We start from the raw sequence: 20,994 nt of genomic DNA, 5'->3' as shown, positions 1-20,994 counted from the left end.
AGGTCCCTTCGAGGTTGCAACGCCGCTCGGTGTAACCTCTTGCGGGCAGGCGGGAGATGTCTCCGTCTTCGACGCCATCTTTGTTTGCCTTCTTTTGAGCGGGGTTGAGCTTGGCTGTGGCAGAGGCGTGGGGGACTCTCCCTGGGTAGGTTCATTTGTGCTTTGGCCTGCCGCTCTCTGTCTTCTAGTTTCGCCCAAAAGGCGTTGAAGATGGCATCCAGCTTTGTTAGCGTGTCGGTCCCCACTGCATAGCCTTTGTGGTCATCCGTGGTGTCCGCCATAGTGTGGGCCTGTGGAGCTGTGAGTTGCTTGTGAGGTTCCGCCATCTGTGTCAGCCGTGGCCTTTGTGTCTGGCGGGGTTGGACCAGGATTACCCCCACCGGTCCTGAGGGGGGGGAGCGGGTGTTCAGGGGTGCAGTGCCCCCGGCGTAGAGGCGAGGAGAGCGGCCGCCTCCCCCCATCCCCATCCACCGCAGGCCGCAGCGGGCCTCCTCTGTTTCACGCTTGCGGGAAATACCGGAGTCCGGTATCGGTCGATTCGCCAGGGTGCCCCTATCTCGGGCAGCTATCCCGGCATCAGTGTGAGCATTGGATCCGTAAGAATTTCCCTAAATTCAACTATGGTTGTGGGAGCTCCGCCGCCATGCGACTATTCAGTTTGCCGTTCAGGCCTCGCCCCCTATCATAAAAACTTTTCCTCATTGTAATGCAAAAAAGACAGGGGCTTACTGAAAACAGCTAATCTAGAAAAGTTTAGAAGCTTCTTAAATAAGAACCACCTTCATTTTTAGACGATAATAAGCTTAAAGCCCTTAATGCCATAATCTTGACCTTGTATAGTTTATTTTTGAAGAGCTATAATCACTCAAACGACTTAAATAACCGGTTGGATGCCCCACTAAAAGAGGTGTATTACTCCCGTCTTGCACGCAAATGGTTAAACGTGAATTAGTGCGAAAGCTTTGAACGCGGATAAAACAGGATACACCTTTGGGGTATTTCAGGACGAGTCCAGTAACAGTTCAGCATTACACAGATATATATTTCTTGCAGCCGATTCACATAACCACAAGGTTTTTCTAGATAAGACAAGGCTAGCTCGGGAGAGTGCGAGAGTTCATGTTACAGTGTTCTTGGCTAAGTGTCTTTTTAAATCTCAACTTCTGGTTTATTTTTTCTAATATTTATTGAAACAAGTCTTATATGATTAATTTTTGTTTTATTTAATATCTGTTAAAATGCAGCAGCTTGTATAGTGTCAGTATAGTTAATAGATTACAGCCGTTCAAATAAAACTGACGGTTTAGGCATCATACGGCATCATAACAACTTCAACTAAACAAAGTTGTTAAAGTGCGAAGAGGCCCCCGGGTGCCTTCTTATCTTCAACGAATCAACCGTTTTTTAATTGTTTAACCCTGAAGTTGCCTCCATACCCGTCTCTCTTTTTTTTTTCTTTTTTCATATTTGTATTTAATACGTAAATAGTATTTTTTTTATCTATTTTTTTTTTTTTTTGCTGTATTGAAATCAAGTGAAAACTACCCAAAGACTAATTGGATTAATATCTTACAGCCTTTATATAAGAATACAAAATCTAATTATTCAACTCAGTGAAAAAGGTCCCAATTATTCTGTATCGCAGACCTCAACGTACAGTACCTATTGATTATGTTTATAGCTAGTTGAGATCGATCGTTAACCTGATCATCCTTAATCAGATGCATGTACCGGTAGTTTCTATTTTAAAATAATTTTACCACAGTACTGCAGTTAGGAGATGACTGCGAAAGGTAAATATATAAAAGTAAATTCCGCATGTAATTAATGGTGATAACTGTTATAGACAGAGAATGGGCATTCGTGAGTCGTTATGTCATTTTCAGATGTCTGATGATGTCATTGCTATGAGAAATATGGCAGCACAGTGCATAAAGAGTTAGTCCAAACAACAAGACCACTTCAGTGCTTGAAAGCGGTGATGATGCGTGCAGTCTGTATGTGTATTGTTGCAATATGTAACAGTACACATGCAGAGATATTTAATGACGCTGTTGAAGGTGTAACTCCACACCTGGTGGCGCTTTAGTTCATCATCAAATCCATGAGGCCTGACGCCCTGCAGGAGCCAGGTTAGAGCAGAAACTGTTGCAAAATGGTTTGCCCCACTACTGGGGAACCGCACCAGGGTCCTCCTGGCACCATAACCACTATAGCGGGCTATAGTGGTTATGATGTTTGGAGTCACCCTTTAATGTTAAATTGAGACATATGCCAAGTGTCATGGCTGAATGGCATTGCAGGGTCACCTATTGTTTACCATTATTGGTACCACCGCAGACCGCATATTGATGCTTTATATTACATTAGAACACATCATAGTGTGTACGGTTTAATTTAAAAGGACGCTTTAAACACAAAATCAACTTTACCATAATTATAACTCTCAACATTGTTAGGCAGGCGATCAAGATGGGTTGGCGGGCCTGATTGACTTGCGTCGCTGGCGATGTCCATAATGGCGCTTCCACCTAGAAAAGGTGCTAGGACTACCCACCGAAGGACAGAAGGGGCCAGTCTGGCTGGCCACCCACCTGCCGGACCTTGCAGAGAACGCTGCTAACAAGCCCTCTGAAGGTTTCTAGTGCCCTGGCACAGAGTAAGCACGTCTAATGATGTGCACGTGCTGATACGGGGTACAAGGAAACTACATAGGGCCTGGACCTTGATATCGGGACTGTTGGGGGCCCTGCATAATGAAGTGGTTTTGATGTATAGATCATCCCTCGAAGTCACAGCAAAGAGAGGTGCGGGTAGGGTTGGAACAAAGTGAAATAGCAGCTATCATACAGTATACAGATAGGGTGTGATAAAACATTGGTATGTAACAAAGACAGAGGGAGCCTGTATTTATTACATAACGTATTCCCCCGTTGATAAACTTTGTTAGGAAGTAGTAGAGTGACTTTGTAATGTTTTTTTCGTAGGGGGGAGTAGGTCGGTCCAAGCCTGGAGCAGTTGTCAAACACCCCCTGCAATGTATGCTACAATTCCATCTTCCCTCTATTCATCTTTATTTCAAAGCAGTATACATTGTAGCCATCTGTAGGCTATTCACTGAAGTCTGAATTGTTGGGAGTGGTAAGTAAATTCACATTGAATGTAAAATGTTACGCTAAAAACAGCAGAAGTGAAAACCTAGGCGATGGGGAATTTTTCCATGTTCGGCTAGTTTGGCCTGTACTTTTAAATTCACTCTGAATTCTCTGTAATCCACACTTTAGTGAGTAATCTGGATATAGCTGGTCCATTGTAATGGTTTATGCCAACTTCCCCCCCTGTCGGAGCAGATGGTGTCTTCTTTACTTAATGGAAAATGAGCACTCTAAGAAGCGTTTTTCAGATGTTCTTAGACGGGAGACAAAGCCAATTTCAGTTTTATCTGATACCGCCCTAAAAGTCTGAGCTTCAGACAAGGAATTGGTTTAAGCATCAGCCACAATCAGCAATACCGTGGAAAGACAGAAATCTGAATTATTAAATGATGACAGACCAGAGCAGGTCGACAGTTACAATCTATCAGAAGTAATAACGTCAGCCTTGGGATGGCATCGCTACTGTAACACTCGCCTCTCTCCATCAGTATTAATTGCATCTTCGTTTTTCTTTTCTTAGAACCTGGAGGAAAGTAGAAAGATTAGAGATGCACAAAATGCTACATAAACAGGGATGGCAGCCCTGAGTGGACTGCAATTCCCATAAATCTCTGCCTGGAGATCCTGGAGTACCAGTGTTTGGAATTGTATAGAATCAACAGAGACATTTTCTTTGCACCATGACATTTCTTTACGAGCGATGGCTAAATCTACATTTTCCAGATGGTTTAGAACTGCAACTCACATAATGCTTTGCCAGCCTAAAAAGGGAACTGCCCCTTCTCTGGAGTTTACAAAACTCTGAAAATCACCTATAACTTGTGTTAACATTTTGATGTCTGATTGCATCATTTTCTTTTAAAGGGTCTGGTGTCCATAGCATGTCTCAGCAAGCTGAGAGATGTAAACCCTGCTTTTTCAGAGAAAAGGCCGTGTTAAAATTGCTGCCTAGTAACAACTCTAGATGCAGTCACTCAGATTGCCACTAGAGGTGCTTCCTGGTCCAGTGCTGCACAGTGTGCAGCATCTCCGTTCAGCATCTGCATGAAGACGCTGAACACTCCCAGTAGGGATGCATCGATTCATTGCATCTCTATAAGGAGATGCTGGTTGGCGCAGTGCTGCGTTTTCCGTTAAGTCTCCTAATGTTTACCTATGGGAAAGCATTGGATTGGCTGAAATCATCAAAACTGATTATCTTAGCCCCTAAGACCAGTGCAGCGATGGAGAAAAGGTAATTTTTTTTACTCTATTTTCAGGAGAACAGGGACCTAAGTTGCTAAAACAACATTAAAGTGTTTGTAGGCGTTACACTATAGTGTTCCTTTAAAGGTATATTAAAGACATAGGAATTAATATCTTAATCCAGTTCAGGCCAGGCACGGCCATGGCCAGGGCCGGACTGGGGATACAAAGCAGCCCTGGAAAAAAAAAATCTATGCCAGCCCCATAAGTCATTGCGCCATATATTGTCGCATGTAATATGTAAGGCTATGTCTTGCCACCCCAGATAATAGAGTTATGTTATATATATATATATATATATAGCTTTTTCTAATATAATATATTGGTCCTTTCAGAGTAAAACATTTAATTATACAGTAAGCATACTCACATGCAGACACAGACAATCTCACTGACACACACAAGCTCATTGATACACAGCCTCATAGACAAACAATTTCACTAATATACATAAGCTCATTGACATAAAAACCCAAGCTCACTCACTAGCAGGCACACACACACACACACACACGCAAGCAAGCAAGCTCACTAGCAGGCGCACACACACACAGCTTAATGTAGTGTTTCTGGTGTCTATAGCCTGTCCCTGCAGGCTTTTGAATGTAAACACTGACTTTGCAGAGAAAAGGCAGTGTTTACATTGCTTCCTAGTGACACCTCTAGTGACAGACACTCAGACGGTCACTAGAGGCGCTTCCTGTGTCGGTGCGGATTGGCTGAGATCATCAAGCTTGATGATCTCAGTCATAGAGGCAGAGACCAGCACGACGTTGGAAAAAAAAAAAGGTGAGTAAAACATTATTTTTAAAAACACACACAGACACCACAACTGACACACACACACACACACACACACACACACACACACCATGACAGACACACACACCATGATACAGACACACAGCATGACACAGACAGACACACACACACAGCATGACACAGACAGACACACACACACAGCATGACACAGACAGACACACAGCATGACACAGACAGACACACCGCATGACACAGACAGACACACCGCATGACACAGACAGACACACAGCATGACACAGACAGACACACCGCATGACACAGACAGACACACCGCATGACACAGACAGACACACCGCATGACACAGACAGACACACAGCATGACACAGACAGACACACCGCATGACACAGACAGACACACAGCATGACACAGACAGACACACAGCATGACACAGACAGAGACACAGCATGACACAGACAGACACACCGCATGACACAGACAGACACACAGCATGACACAGACAGACACACAGCATGGCACAGACAGAGACACAGCATGTCTTAATTAATTTAACCCCGTAAGGACCAAACTTCTGGAATAAAAAGGAATCATGACATGACACACATGTCATGTGTCCTTAAGGGGTTAAACAGCTAAAGTAGCAACCATCTCCATCATTGAAGGACTTCTTGAATCTACTAAGTGTTGTAATCTGACACTGGCCAAAGGGCAGCTCATGTCTATCTGTGTCTTAATATTCCAATATTTGATATCTCAAACTCTTGGCAATGGTTTGGTAATCAAGCTATGGCAAGATTCCATTTGTGCAAAAAGTATTGATTGAAATTTTCTTTTTTTTGACGAGGATAAAGCTATAGAGTGAATGTCTTGCTGTTTCTTTACTTCCTTCCACATCACTTCATTTTTCTACCAAGATGACCTTTAACTCAAGTCAAGAATGTGGCCACCCAGCAGTCTAGAACCCTTTATGGTTTATCTCCGAGATTTCCTTCTTGAGTTTGGTAATGGAACAAAGTTGGTTTCAGTCGACATTGACATAAAACATTCAGTCCGTTAGCATTAACTGTAAATGTGAGCAATCAGAAGAGACAGAAGACAAGTTCCATATAGACACTGCAAACGAACGTCCGTAAATTATTTACAAGGTACCTGTCTTCCAGAAAAGGTGTGTGTGACAGGGTCCATTTCGGGTCAGCATCCAGTTGCTGGACTAAAAGCTTGCTTCCTTCCCTACGGTTCTGCTTTCCACCTGTTCGCACAAGGCTAAATGCAACATTTGCACAAGGAAGCTGCACTTCGAACGGTGGGTGGAAATGTATGCGTGGTCTCCATACATGCTGTCGAAATATAAGCTAAAAATCGAGTCTGGAAATAAAATATTATTTGTGCATTTGTTAGAATTTGAGGGTATCGGTTCATTTTCTTATCAACTGTGTAATTTATGTATGGCAAGAGTACTTGACAACTTACCTTGGGACCATTGGGTCTCTGCTTCTAAGGAAGTCTGGAAGTCCCCAGTAAAAATGTTGAACTGTTTGTAAACGATGTGACTACTTAGTGGCAGGATGTTGTGGGACTCCTGCCACTAAGTAGTCACATCGTTTACAAACATAACGCTGCACGCTGTATTGGATATGGTACTTGTAGTGTATCGTTAAAATGTAAAAAGATCGAAACTCCCCTGCATTCTGTAGTTGCTATACATACATCTCTTGGGCTGGTAGAGAAATATTGTGACCTGTAGATTCTCAACAACAGTATGGTCGAGGTTGGACACCCTTGCTCTCTCTGTATTTTACCTGATACGCGGGCTTCTAAAATTAGATTACCCTTTGTGATACGGCTAATCTGAAAACATGAAACAAGGTAACAAGTCCAGTTTCCACCTCACCTCATTATAGAAAAAAGTTACAGGCTTGCGAGAGCTATTAAAGGCACACGGTCTAAATATATTTGAGCACATCTGACATTTTGTAGCTATTTAATTCGGAGGGAAATAACACAAGAAGGTCATCTCGTTAACCATAAAACCATCCAGTCAACGTGACTTCTATTCATATGTAGGCGGATTGAGAAATAATGACCTGTACATTTGAGAGGCATTCTGTATGCTGCCTAATGGGTTCCTTGCAGTCTCCGTTAGCTACCCATCTCTTCCACCTGCATTACTTAGGAATGGTTCCGTACACAATAAATATTGACTCTGGTTTCCAGCCTAATTGGTGGAGGTCATTTCATCATCAATTGCTCCAGCTTCGACTCTAAGTGGGTTCAAGGGTTGTGGCATATGTTCTCTTGATGCTAATAGAAGACACAAGATGGGCAAAAAAAACAGCAAATAATAACATATTCTGACGTCTTGTGGGGTCAGTCTGGGCAGTTTCATATACATATATTTCTGACATATATGCAGCTTCACTCATCACGAATGGACTATTTTTTAAATATATTTTTAATGAACAGTCTATTTGCTTTATGGACTGATCGTTATAAATCCAGAGATGTGCATGTTTCCCAGCTCCTGGAGATGTCTGTCTGTCTATCCTAGTCTCCCAACTATCTCACTTTCAATTAACTGCCCCGCCAACCCCTCATCTGGGAACACCAGGGAACTGTCCATGGGCAGCACAGTGCAAGGTCATCATCAGATGGGGGCCGTGTGAGTCACAAATTGTAACCCCTAAACATCAGAGAACTGATCTGCACACCAAAACTGCTTCATCAAGCTGAAGTTGTTTAGGTGCTTGATTTTCTCTCTAACTCACGTAAACGTAATTCAATGTAAAAGTAAGTAAAGTTGTTTAGAACTTGCCAAAACTTTGATACGTCAAAACATTGGTAGTCTATGTATGGTTTGGTTGTGCAACTTGACCCATATTTTTTCTTCTGAGATGTGTATATGTGTAAAAGTACTTTAATTATTTTTTCTCATTAAAATAAATACAAAAACAACGTTAAATACAAAACGTAAATGCTTGGAATAATCTTATAGTAGTTTTTGATTATGTAGATATAGAATAGGTTAAGTTATTGTTTCAACAAACATTCAAATGGGAAAGACAAATGATCGTTTAAGGACTTTGACTATGGTGTGGCTGCAGGAGCCAGATATTTTGATTCCAGTACCTGGGGTCCTCGGTTTTCCTAAGCACTACATCAGGCCAATTGTCCCAATTTCAGCAGGAGAGTTTCAATGTCAGGGTCCTGTCCTGCCATCCCAAGTTTTATCCCTTTTGCCGATGTTGTGGGGCATAAGTTTACTGAGATTGGTGCAAAAATAAAACACATTGACTGACTGGAAAAAAAATATGAGTTTTTAGATGACGTAATTAATAAGGTTGATCATCAGCTAGTTGTTTAGCTTTAAAAATGCCCATTATACAACATACATGAGCTCTTTAGCTATTCATATCTGTTTCATCAGCTTCGGTTGAATATCTATTTCCACTTTCCCGTCATCAGCACTGGTAGAAATTTCTCTAGTGTTAATTTAGAGACTAGAATTTAATTTGGTAACTGCAAATTTGTTTTCCACTGCTAGCTGCCCATATAGTACTACATTCAACATTGAGAGATTTGCGGGATAATTAAAGACATCTTGAACCAGAAAGTGAAGGTGACCATATATTTTATTATTTATTGACTCTGGTTGTCCTCTGCTATATCATAGTTTACTCATTTTTTGCAACTGGTCAATAGTAGATAGTTTGATGAGTTGGTAAGATTTAGAGTGAGCATCTTTAGATTGGACATGGTGAGAGTGAATTAGTACGGTGCAATCTCAGTGGTGGAACACGGATTGAAAAAAACTGGTTCATAGTTGACAGAAGGCCAACAAGAGCAGAGACTTAATTATTTGTTACTGCAAGAGAGAGTCTTATTGTAGATTATGGTGTGGAGATAAAGAGGAAATATTTGGAATATTTGCCACTTGGATAAAGAGGGTGGAGGGACTACAATGGAAGTTTAGGAAAATAGCTCTGAAATGAGAGAAGGTGACTATCACAGTGTGTTGGAGAAGAGGTCCACTTTGTGATGCCAGAAGAGGTTAGAAATAGAAGTTTGAAGTCAGAATTCTTCCAGCATAAGAGTACATTTCTTGGAAGAGTTCTAAGCTTTATTTTAAAGGTTATTTAGTTAAAAATAAGTATGTGATATAGGTGAAAATAATGGAAACAACTAGTGAAAAATCAATAGCAAACACAAAACAAAATTTTTTTGTATTTGATATGTCCCAATAAACCACAGCATCTCTCAGAACCCATCTTCTTCTTTTCTTTCTCCCTCCGACAGTTTTGAGTAATTGGCTTTGGCTACAAATAGACTCTTGTGTGTGCCTGCGTTGTATTATGAGACAATTCACGGCAAGGCCTCCTGCGCCCAGTCTCTCCGGTGACCCACAGAGTGACTGAAAATAACCGCCTTCTCTGTTGTTGAAAAGCTATTCACTGTCTTCTCTAGAGGCAACCTATGCCACTCACTGACTCCAACTACTAATTGTTACTAGGATATGCCTTGAAAGCTTCCTCCTTTTGGTTGGCTGATACCAGGAGCTCACGCCGCATTAATGCCTACAGTGAATCTAATACCCCTAGGTGAATTCACAGCATGTTTCAGATGGAATCCTGTTAGCAGATTTCCTGCCCTAACTGCTGTCAAAGCCTTTTCCCTAACTGCTTTATTTTGCCAGTGTCTTTTCACACATTTCCATCTGCTGTGTCTATTGATGTAGTCTAATCTTGCTGTGTTGAGACAGTTTTCTTTCCACAGCTCCCTGTAATTACAAACAGGATGCTTTTGATTCCAGAATGTTGTGTGTGTGTGTGTGTGTGTGTGTGTGTGTGTGTGTGTGCGTGCGTGCACGCATATATGTTTGTAGGGTCATGGATGATTCTTAACCTTTCGAGGGTCAGAGGTTTTAATACATAGATCATGCTTAAAATAAGGATATTTATTTATTTATTTATTTATAAAATATTTCACCAGGAAAGATTCATTGAGATTTTTTTCTCGTTTTCAAGTATGTCCTGGGTCCACAAATCATTGCATTGTTACAGTTAGTGTACAATAAAATACAAATACAATATTAATATACAATATATACAATATATATGTAAAGAGACAGATGTAAAAGCCGGTTGGTTTAACTAGCAGGCATTGATCTTATTTTATTACAATAACTAATGGACATTTATGCCTCGATTTAATATGTTTGGATAAGCTTGCCCAATTTAATATTTTTGATAAACTTTTGGGGAAAAAAATATATATTTTGAAAAGTTTTAATATTTAGATTTTTTTTTTACATATGATATATTTTTCGATATTTGAATATTATGAAAAAAAACCATTTTATTTTTTTAAGTGTATCCATAAATATATATATAAAAGAAATCTTGAAAATCTTATGCAAAAATATTAAATTGAGGACTTACTAAGAAACACTCAAATGTAAGGTGGGCTGGAAACAGTGACATCTCTAAAGTTGAAGGAATAAGAATAACATGGACTAGGTCTCCAATAATGCCCTTACAGCCATAATGCTGGCAAAGCATTGGGGCAGATGTAGTCCACAACATGTGGAGTGCCGAAAGTTGCCTACCCCTGCTCTGGAGATGTGTGTGTAAAATTCCAGGAGATCAACATTGTCTGAGATAACTCAAAACATTCCACAGCCAACGTCTTTTGTATTTTTTTCCCTACCGTGGTTTGACCAACTTATTGACCATGTCTTCGTGCTTTTGCACTTTAAGTTGCCATTACAGAATATATTTGCATTAACGAGCAGGTGTTCCTAATTAAATTGAATGTACATTTGTTTTATATTTTCTAAATGTTGGCCAAGTGCGGAATGCTTACACCAGACATGTACTAAGGACGTAGCTGTGGTTTGATTTAATTAGAGACGTTATTTTAATGTAATGCAATCTAATTTTGCCTTCCAAGACTCTAATCCTTACAAATTTTGTGTGTAGACGAATTGAATAGAAAACATGCCTTCCATTAACCTTACCAAGCCTATTACTGTGTAATTATAGCACAATTTGTTTATCCGAGACGTGTAATCCAGTTAGGGATTTCACCTATCGGTGCATTTCACAACAAACCAGCCATTTGAAATCATGGAAAAAGTAATACATGTTTGTAGTATTAACTATGAAGAAGAATAATACAACGTTTTTGTTGTGTTTTTGTCTATTTTAGTTTTCCTGAAAGCACATTGTGTATACTCTATTATATTTACATATACATTAGATCAATGATATCAGTATATATGTTAACACAAATAGTCAAGTTGCGAGTGATGTAGGTATTTAACTCACTATAACATTTTAGAAAGGGAACGACAAGCCATGTAAGCAACTTTGAGTGAAATATGATTGTTGGTTTCCGTATCTCAGTGACTTTGTGAAATTTGGATACACAACATTTTCGAGAGCAGTGGATCCAACCTTTTTTTCCCATGGGACCATTCATAGCCTCATCTAGATCACTGCTTAGTCAATTGTCCACTTGGGAGACTTGCAGAACCTGTGGCCCCATTGTATCTGCAGTAAGAATGAATGGCTGGGGGAAATAATTCGGCATCTGTGCAGAGTTTCCTCGTTTAAAAAAAAAAAAATCAATTGCCTTTATTTAAAATTAATGTTCAAGTAGAGATTGTAACCTATTAGTCTAGTGATGTAGATGTAAAAAACAGATACAATTTGTATCTTGTAATACCTTTTTTATTGGACTGACAGAATTTTTCTTTTTAAATGTATTTATTTTTTAAATTCTTTATTTTACTTGTGCAATTTATTATATAACAGAGAGACCTGTAGCGCCACGACTGCGTTTACAGGCGTTTCAATGGCATACATAGTCATGGCATAAATTAACCGCACATTTTTTTTTCCCAAGAGATAAAACAGGTTAGTGACATATTAAGGTTCACAAACATACTAACTAAAACGTTGTAAGCTCAAGCTAGTTGATTGGCTAGGCAGGATTAATTTCAAGCATTAGGCAGCCAATCTGGCTGTTAACGGAAATGCATTCTCAAAAAATCCTGTATTACACCGTTGGAGACAGAGAATAACAGTCTTAGCATTATAGTCAGGTTATAAAACAAAAGCATGTCATACTTGGCTGTTTATCTGGCTAGATATGGTTAAGTTAACTAGATGCATTTGCTGGTACCGAGATTAGGCTGGCTAAGGTCTCAGATGTTATCTTGCTAAGATGTGCATTAAAACGATGTAAACAAAGGATCCTTTCCACAGATTAACATGCCTAGCTAGCTGGTTTAAGTACTGTTCGCTTTAAATCAAGTAGAGAAATAACTGCCCTCCTGAACATTACTAAGTCTAAGGAGAAGGTTGAGCAAATAGGCACAGAAGCTTATAGAATTATCTGATTGTCGTCTGTATCGTCTCTTCTTCTGTGGGTGGTCTGAGTCAGAACCGGTCCCCAACACAGTCCTCTTTGTTCAGCCTATGCCGCCCCTGGAGGCTGGACAGGTGTGCTGGGAGTGAGGGCTGGTGAGATTGACGGCGGGGAGTGCTGCAGGGAAGCAGGTATCGCATGGGTGAGTCAGGTTGCATAACTCCAGTTTGGGCTTCTCTGCTCCAATTCTCTCCACGCTGTTTTCGCTAGTGTACAGTTCACGAGGAGTGGTACTGCTGATGCGCAGCCAGGCAACCTTCTTGCCCCAGGCCTGCGTCGGAGTCTGCACGATTTTGCCTCGAGCTCGGGCCCCTTTGGGGGTCAAGTCCTTCCCATCAGGGAGAATGCCGGAGACTCTGTGCGGCCTGTGTTTTTGTCTGCGTGGTCTGTGAGTCGGTCGCCTGGTGGCCTTAACCCCATGAAGGCGTGGAGTGGGGTATGCCGTCGGCTGCGGCATCGATTCGCTCGTGAGGTGCTTCTCAATTCTCTCCTTGCGTCGCTGTTTTTCCCCCACCTGGGGGACCATATCTGAGGTTGCGTGCTTTGTCCTCTTCTCCAAGGCAGCCTACCAGCGGTTGAAGACTGCCTCTAGACGGTCTGAGAGAGTGCCGCTTTTGTCAGGTGAGTTCGTTTGGTGTGGGGCCTGGTCTCGTGTCTCTAAGACAAGTGCGTCCGCCATCTTGTTCCCCACCGTTGGGCAATCTCTGTGTGATTCTGGAGTAGCTCTCCTGTGGTAGTCAAGTGCTGGAGAGTATCAGCAGCAGTAGAGGTGGGGACCGGGATAACCCCCACCGGTCCAAAGGGGGTGGGGTACACGGTTCCGCCGCAGTTAAGCCTGTTTGGCTCCGCTTAGGAGGTTGGCCGTCACTCCCAGCCGAAAGCGCACCAGGCCGCAAGGGAACACAGGTACTAAAGGACACTGGGAGACCTGGGGACACAGACACTTGGGGACACTGGGAGACATGGGGACACAGACACTGGGAGACATAGGGCCACTGACACACTAGGGGAGATATGTGGACAATAGGGGACACGGAGACATGGGGACACTGGGATACACGTAAACAATAGGGGGCACTAGGAGAGACACTGCAAGACAGGGAGAAAGTGGGAGCAATCCCCCTGTACAGCAAAATCAAACTGTAAGTAGTTTTTTGGGTGATTTTACATACATTTCTCTTATGTCACTCCTTGTGATTTACATGATGTGAAGTCATGCATACATTATTAATTATGCAAATTAGTATGGCCAGTATTTTTTTTCTTCCCAGAAAAGTGGCAACCCTATGGTGGATTGGCCTGAGGGGAGAACTTGGTCACTGGATTAGAGTTTTGGGGGTTTTTTTCCACTCTGATTTTTGCGAACCAGCACAATAAGGCTTACTCCAACCTAACCCTTTAATTTTTAATTATGTGCATGACAGAATATCCGCAATCAGCAACTTCTTGGGAGGTTTCAAGTTCATGACAAAAAGATACTGATATGATATCAGTGACATATGGTGAATTCTCGAAGGGATATTTAGCATGCCTTTCTAGTAAATGGAATTTAAACTGTTGTGATCTGTTTCTGCTGACAACAATCTCATAGCAAATTAAACCTGAAACTTTCACCATTCCTATACCAGTCCAGCTGATTTTATAAAGAGATACATAACTTTGGTTTTGACATAAAAACCTTTCTAAGATGTCGCTAATACTAATGATTTCATTAGGCCACACCCCGGTTTCAGCAGTTTAGACATGTGCAGGTTAACAGCAGCTAACAGACCGTTATTTCATGCCATACTCACAGTTGACCCCATTTGTGATCCCATTTGTGATTGGAACTTGACCAGGTCCACATTGGTGGAGTAAAACTCCCCTTGAGACATAATTCTAAATAATCATGCAATGGTTAACATTACAGGGTTTAATATAAAGGACCATGGCGTCTTGAAAATGAAACGACATAAATCACCAATATTTGACAGTATTGCCAGTTTGGTAAATACCTGTACACAAATGGTCTAACTCTAAAGTCCAGCATCAGACGCCAATCCCTCTGCCCCCTGTCCTTCTGCCGCTAAGCTTCTTGAAAGAGGAAGCATCGGACTGTGGCCTACTGATTGGCTGAGATCGTCAGCTAAAGTTCTAAGCCAATCAGTAGCTCTCAGCCAAAAAAACTCCCAAAAAACAACAACGTACGTTTTTTCAAGCTGTTTTGTGAATGGGGAGCTACTGACTGGCTTAGAGCGTCAGCCCTTGTCCGAGGCTTCCTCTTTCTAGATTCTGAGCAGAGGAAGGACAGGGAAGTGTGATTGGGAGCTAAATACTGGACTTGGAGGTTAAACCATTCGTGAACGGTTTACCCCCATGAGGTAAGCCAGCGCCAGGGACCTACTGAAACCATAACAAGTTCATTCCAATGAAGTTGTTATGGTGCCTAGAGTAATCCATTAACTGTTTAGGACCAAGTTTTGCGATTTAATTTTTCCTCCAATTGCTTTTTAGTGGATAATCCAGTAGTCATTTATTACTTTATAGATTTTGTTTTAGCTCCCCCAGCATTTTGTTGATACATTTAAAATGAATGAATCCATTACCACTATAGCTTCTAGCACCATTAAATACATTTACAAAAACTACCTATAGTGTGCTCTTTGACTTTGGCACTAATTCTGATTGAATAGCCGTCATCCCTGATCAATGTCAAGAAACTTCCTAATGGAAGAGAGTAATCGCTCAGATCCCATGGCAAGTAGTTAAGATGGCTGTTTTCAGAGGTATGGGAAATATATGCAGTATCTTTATAATGTATACAAGGTCGTTAATTTAATGTGAAAGGTTGGCATCTGAAAGTATTTGAGAATCCTGCTATCCAAGTTTGCTACTGGTTGTCTCCTATTCTGTAATGTATCAGAATTTGGGACCTAATATCCAAATGAAAAACAACCTTATTGAATTGCTTGCAGTCAATAGGTTTTCTTGATTGCCACTAGAGCCAAATGTGAAGTTATAACCTTACAAAACTGTGCGAAATATTTTATATATGACATGTGAAGTTAGCACGTTCGCCCCCACAAGGAGAAATGTGGTAATTGCAAACATTTTACTTATCTGAAAGCCTTAGGCACTGTGTTGTGCCAGCTAGGTCATTTGGCTTTGAAAATCGCCCCCTCCTCCACGTTTTCTGTTTACCCTCGTCTTGTTTCTGGTTTGTTTTTGTTTTTTTTGTTTTTTCTTTAAACATTGAGGGGAAAAAAAATGAAATTCTGATTGCTACACCTTTTATGTATCTGCAGTAATTCACAGGATAAATTACAAAGAAACCCTGGCACCGTTCTTTAATGCACATTTGCAACACAGTATGTTATTAATGCGGTTCTTGAACCGACGCCAATTCTTGCCATTGAAAACGAAAAGTAGTTTAGAGTGCTAACAAAACTGCGACACAGAGAGAGAGGGGTGGGGGGATAGGGTTGTTGCTTTCAAAATCATCAACAAGGCACAGGAGGAAAATATATTGCTTTGAAGAAATACTATAACAAAGTTTGATATTTTAAATAGAAGTTGAAAGAGCATATATTGAATTTATAGACAATTACTGCATCGGAAAGAGTGGTTGGTGCATTGACTAACAAGCCCCCTCCCTCCGTTTAAAGTAACACCTGTAAATAAAAGTTTTTACTCCCCTTAAATAAAGCACCAGGTTAAACTCCTGGCGCTGACTTCCACACCCCTTCCCACATTGCAGGGGCTGCTCTTGGTGCAATCATGGGCTTGTCATAGAGCCAGTTAGACCTATTGCAATGCTCAGAGCAAATGCGCACACTCCAGGCTGGCGAGTAGGGGAAGGGAGACAGAGGTAGTGGGGAAGAGGAGGGAATTATTTTAAATTAACTGTGCAACAGTGGAAGGCGGGAGGGGATGCATATTGGGAGGGGAAAGCTAGCTTCATTTTGCAGGCACTCTGCATGTATGTATGTATGTGTATACATACATACATACATACATACATACATACATACATACATACAGAGCTTGTCTGTAGTGAGCTTGTATGTGTGTGTGTGTGTGTGTATACACACAAAAATGTGATACTTTGTTTAACTAATTTGATTTGCATATGCCCACCCAGAATCCTTTGCGGTAGTAACATCACTGCAAATCTGTGATTCCTGTGGGAAAAACAAGTCTTATGGCTTGACTGGTGTGCAGCTTTTTGTTTTAACATTGTATTAACTATCCACAGACTTCAGGTGGAAGGGGTTTTCACTCACAATTTTCCCCCACCATACCTTTTTTGGTTTCTGCTTCACAGGCACTCCCAAGCCTCACTAGCAAGCCAGTAAGCAACCTCATGCTGATGATTTGCATTAACAATGAAACAGCTGTCCATGAGTGGTTCACTGACTTTGCATATTTTCCTAAGTTGTGTTTTAAAGCTGTTGTTAACAGCAAACACAGACTCAAAGGAATCCATGTTTAAAATAGAATGAGGCAAAAATGTGATTCTTTGTTGAACTAATTTTCATATGCCCACCGCGAATCCTTTGTGGTAGTAACATCACTGCAAATGTGTTATTCCTGTGGGAAAAGCAAGTCTTATGGCTTGACTGATGTGCAAATGTTTGTTTAACATTAAAGGAGCACTATAGGGTCAGGAACACAAATATGCATTCCTGACCCTATAGGGTTAAAACCACCATCTAGCCACCCTGGTCCCCTCATGCCTTCCTAAATATAGTAAAATCTTACTTGTATTCAAGTCTGCAGCTTCTTACTTTCTCCCTGTTTCCTTTAGACCTGCTCACTGCCTGCTGACATCATCAGAACTGGTAGCCTGATCCAATCACAGTGCTTCCGCATATGATTGGCTGAGACTGACAAAGAGGCAGATCAGGGGCAGAGCCAGCACAATTCAAACACAGCCCTGGCCAATCAGCATCTCCTCATAGAGATGAATTGAATCAATGAATCTCTTTGAAGAAAGTTCAGTATCTGCATGTAGAGGGAGGAGGCACTGAATGTTTGGATGCATTTTAGGGAGCCATGACCCAGGAAGGATCTCGAACAGCCATCTGAGAAATGGCCAGTGAAGTTATCACTAGGCTGTAATGTAAACACTGCATTTTCTCTGAAACAAGCAGTGTTTACAGCAAAAAGCCTAAAGGTAATAATTCTACACACCAGAACAAATTAATAAGCTGTAGTTGTTCTGGTGACTATAGTGTCCCTTTAACAATATATATATATATATATATAATACAAAAAATGGAAACAATATGGCACTCTACCTTAAATGTACTAAACGTTCAATAAACCATGGTGCTGCACAGTGTATAATATAGAAAAAATTAATGAAGAGAGGGCACTCAGTGGATTTTTTCAGAGTTGTATTCGTGAAGAATTAGGCGATCGCCTAATTCTTCACGAATACAACTCAGAAAAAATCCACTGAGTACTCTCACTTCATTCATTTTCTCTCTCTCTCTCTCTCTCTCTCTCTCTCTCTCTCTATATATATATATATATATATATATATATATATATACACACATATGCACAAACTCACTACAGACAAGCTCACTGACACACACATGCTCACTGCATACAAGTTCACTGCATACCAGCTCACTGACACACACACATGCTCACTACATACAAGCTCACTAACATACACACACATGTTCACTACAGACAAGCTCACTGACAGAAAAGCTCACTGACACACACACATGCTCACTAACATACACACACATGTTCACTACAGACAAGCTCACTGACAGAAAAGCTCACTGACACACACACATGCTCACTAAGACAAGCTCACTTACACACAAACATACAACTCATTCACTAGCAGGCACATACACACAAAGTCACTGACAAATTAGCTGAAGCTTACCTGGCACTGAAGACTGTGGGAGCCATTTCTTGACCTCTTCCAGCTTGAGTGTGGGGGCAGAGCCTGCATAGGGGCGGAGCTTATGTGCAGGAGGTGGTGCTTGCATGCAGGGGTGGAGCATGGACACAGAATTGACGAGAATGGTAAAAGGAGCCTCACAGTGCTCACTCCGGCCACCATCACCCTAAACGCGGCTGCAGCAGCTGCCAGCACCCCATTCATTAATCCCCTTGGACTGACACAGGCTGTCACAGTCTGAGGGGAAAATTATTTAAATGGCATTTTTATTTCTACAGCTGTCTGCCTGGGTGGTCCAGTCCCTCTCCACCCAGGCTCAATCAGGCCGCATTGCTAGCTGTCCTGGGCAGGGGTTGGACACGGGCATTCCCAAATCCCTCTGTCACTCTTTTTTATCCTGATGTTCCTCTTTTCTAGGAATGGTGTGTCTGAGTTCCACAGAGCTCCACAGCAATAATACTCCTAGTAATGTGTCTGAGTGTATAACAGAGCTCCACAGCAATAATACTCCTAGTAATGTGTCTGAGTGTATAACGGAGCTCCACAGTAATAATACTCCCAGTAATGTGTCTTTAAAGGAACACTATAAGGGCAGGTCACTATTTAGGTGTTCTGCCCCTCCACCCCCCCCCCCCCCACCCCTGTGCTTCCTTGGATAGGGTTAAAATTCACTTTTACTCAGGTGCCTTGTAGGTTTGCCGGCGCTGGCCCCACCCCTGGTCCTCCTCTTTTGGCTTAGATCATCAGAATTGACAATCTCAGCCAATCGAATGCTTTCCCATAGGAAAGCATTGGGAGGCTAATGCGCATGCATAAAAAAACTCTGTGCTAGCCAATCAGCATCTCCTCATAGAGATGCATTGAATCAATGCATTCCGAACATCAGTGCTGCACGTTGTGCATCAGACTGTTGTTGTTATGGTGACTATAGTGTCCCTTTAAACTACAATAAATGTGTTTCGAAATCAGTCTGTGTAAATAAAATACATTGTTCTTGTTCCAAATTACATTTTAGTTGTAAAAGTTATTAGTAAGTCACCTAAAAATGACAAAGCAGCCCCGTCCCTGGTCACACCCCATTGAACCCCTAAAATGAAAGTGTCTCTGTCTCCATTTGAAATGTTGGGAGGTATGTTAGTGAATACATAACCACAGTCAAATTTGGGATTTACCCAAAACATTCCAGTATTGCAACCTACTAAAGACTCTTCCTGTTTTACTGAAGGTAAATATGACATTGTATTCCCTATAAGCAGTGGACCTTGCTCTCATTGAATGCTTGGCTGACAGGTCCCCTCTGGCTATGTCTGTTTATGCACAACATGAATGTGGGGACCGTATTGTAAAACTCTGTTAATTTGTCTTCCAGCTTATTTCAAGTGATGCAGATGGGGCCATACAAAGAGCTGGGAGATTCCGTGTGGAGAATGGATCCTTAGATGAGGTACAGCGATATGAATTTGAGGGAGATTCACTAAGAGGTGTACAGCTCTGTTTTTATGATATGCAAATGGATGCCTGCTTTTGTTTCTGCGGTAAAATCTTCTTATCCTAAAGCAAACAACAAAAGTCACAATGTCTAGTAGTTTATTTGTGTACAAAATACATTTTTAGGATGGCTCATCCCGTTAGCATCTAATAAACATGACTTAAAGGGCACGCTAAGCACCATAACCACTACAACTCACAGAAGTAGTTATGGACCAAATAGTCTGTGGTTGCTGTCCCTGGGTCTATGTCAAATCATTTTCAATTGTCCCCAGTGCTCTGTCTATAATTTTCGCCCAATATTGGATGGGCTGATACAAAGTCCATTTCCGGGCAGTTGGTACTTTGTGAGACTTGGTTTTTGCGGCACCCTTAATAGAGAGATTTTTCAAACTTGTAGCCAAACAGACCTATACGTTTTAATTACTTTTCAGATAAAATTCCCAATTTTTTTGGTTGACACGTTGAACGACTGCATTTAAACTCTTACATCACCGAGGCGCCACATAATATGTGGGATCTTAGAAATAGTAATGTTTTTCAGCCAAACCAAACTCTGCGTTTTTCAATACGTTTTCAATACGGTTGCCATAATTTAGACCAATGTAAATGACTTGGAAAAATTCTTGATGTCCACTACAGTCACAGCCTTATTGTTTTAGCCCATGTTTTGGCGTTGGGACTTCTGTTCACTACAATTTGGTGTTTAGTGAATTTTAATGTTTAACCCCTTAAGGACCAAACTTCTGAAATAAAAGGGAATCATGACATGTCACACATGTCATGTGTCCTTAAGGGGTTAAAGGGACGATGTACTGTAGAGTGCCAACCACTGTGCATTAATCATTGAATTATTTGCCCTAAAAGGTTACACTACTCTCCTTAGATAGGAGTCAGATATGCAGTGATAGATATACAGGAAATATGACATTCTATGTATATTACTGTGCGGCCTCGGGTCCTGGCTGATACTAACTGATGGGTCTGG

The 20,994-nt window shown here is 41.3% G+C and overlaps 1 protein-coding gene across 5 annotated transcripts in view; it reads left to right on the top strand.

Moving 5' to 3' along the window:
• GARNL3 (GTPase activating Rap/RanGAP domain like 3) overlaps positions 1-20,994 on the top strand; it is a 296,004-nt gene that overhangs the window by 191,513 nt on the left and 83,497 nt on the right. For all 5 annotated transcript variants that reach the window (XM_063432805.1, XM_063432806.1, XM_063432803.1 and 2 more), the window contains one exon: positions 19,888-19,962. In XM_063432805.1, coding sequence (XP_063288875.1) covers positions 19,888-19,962 — 75 coding nt within the window. The remainder of the gene's footprint in view (positions 1-19,887; positions 19,963-20,994) is intronic.

This window comes from Pelobates fuscus, chromosome 9 (genome assembly GCF_036172605.1).
Source record: "Pelobates fuscus isolate aPelFus1 chromosome 9, aPelFus1.pri, whole genome shotgun sequence".
Classification (NCBI taxonomy): Eukaryota; Metazoa; Chordata; class Amphibia; order Anura; family Pelobatidae; genus Pelobates; species Pelobates fuscus.
This window is presented reverse-complemented; position numbering and strand designations above follow the sequence as displayed.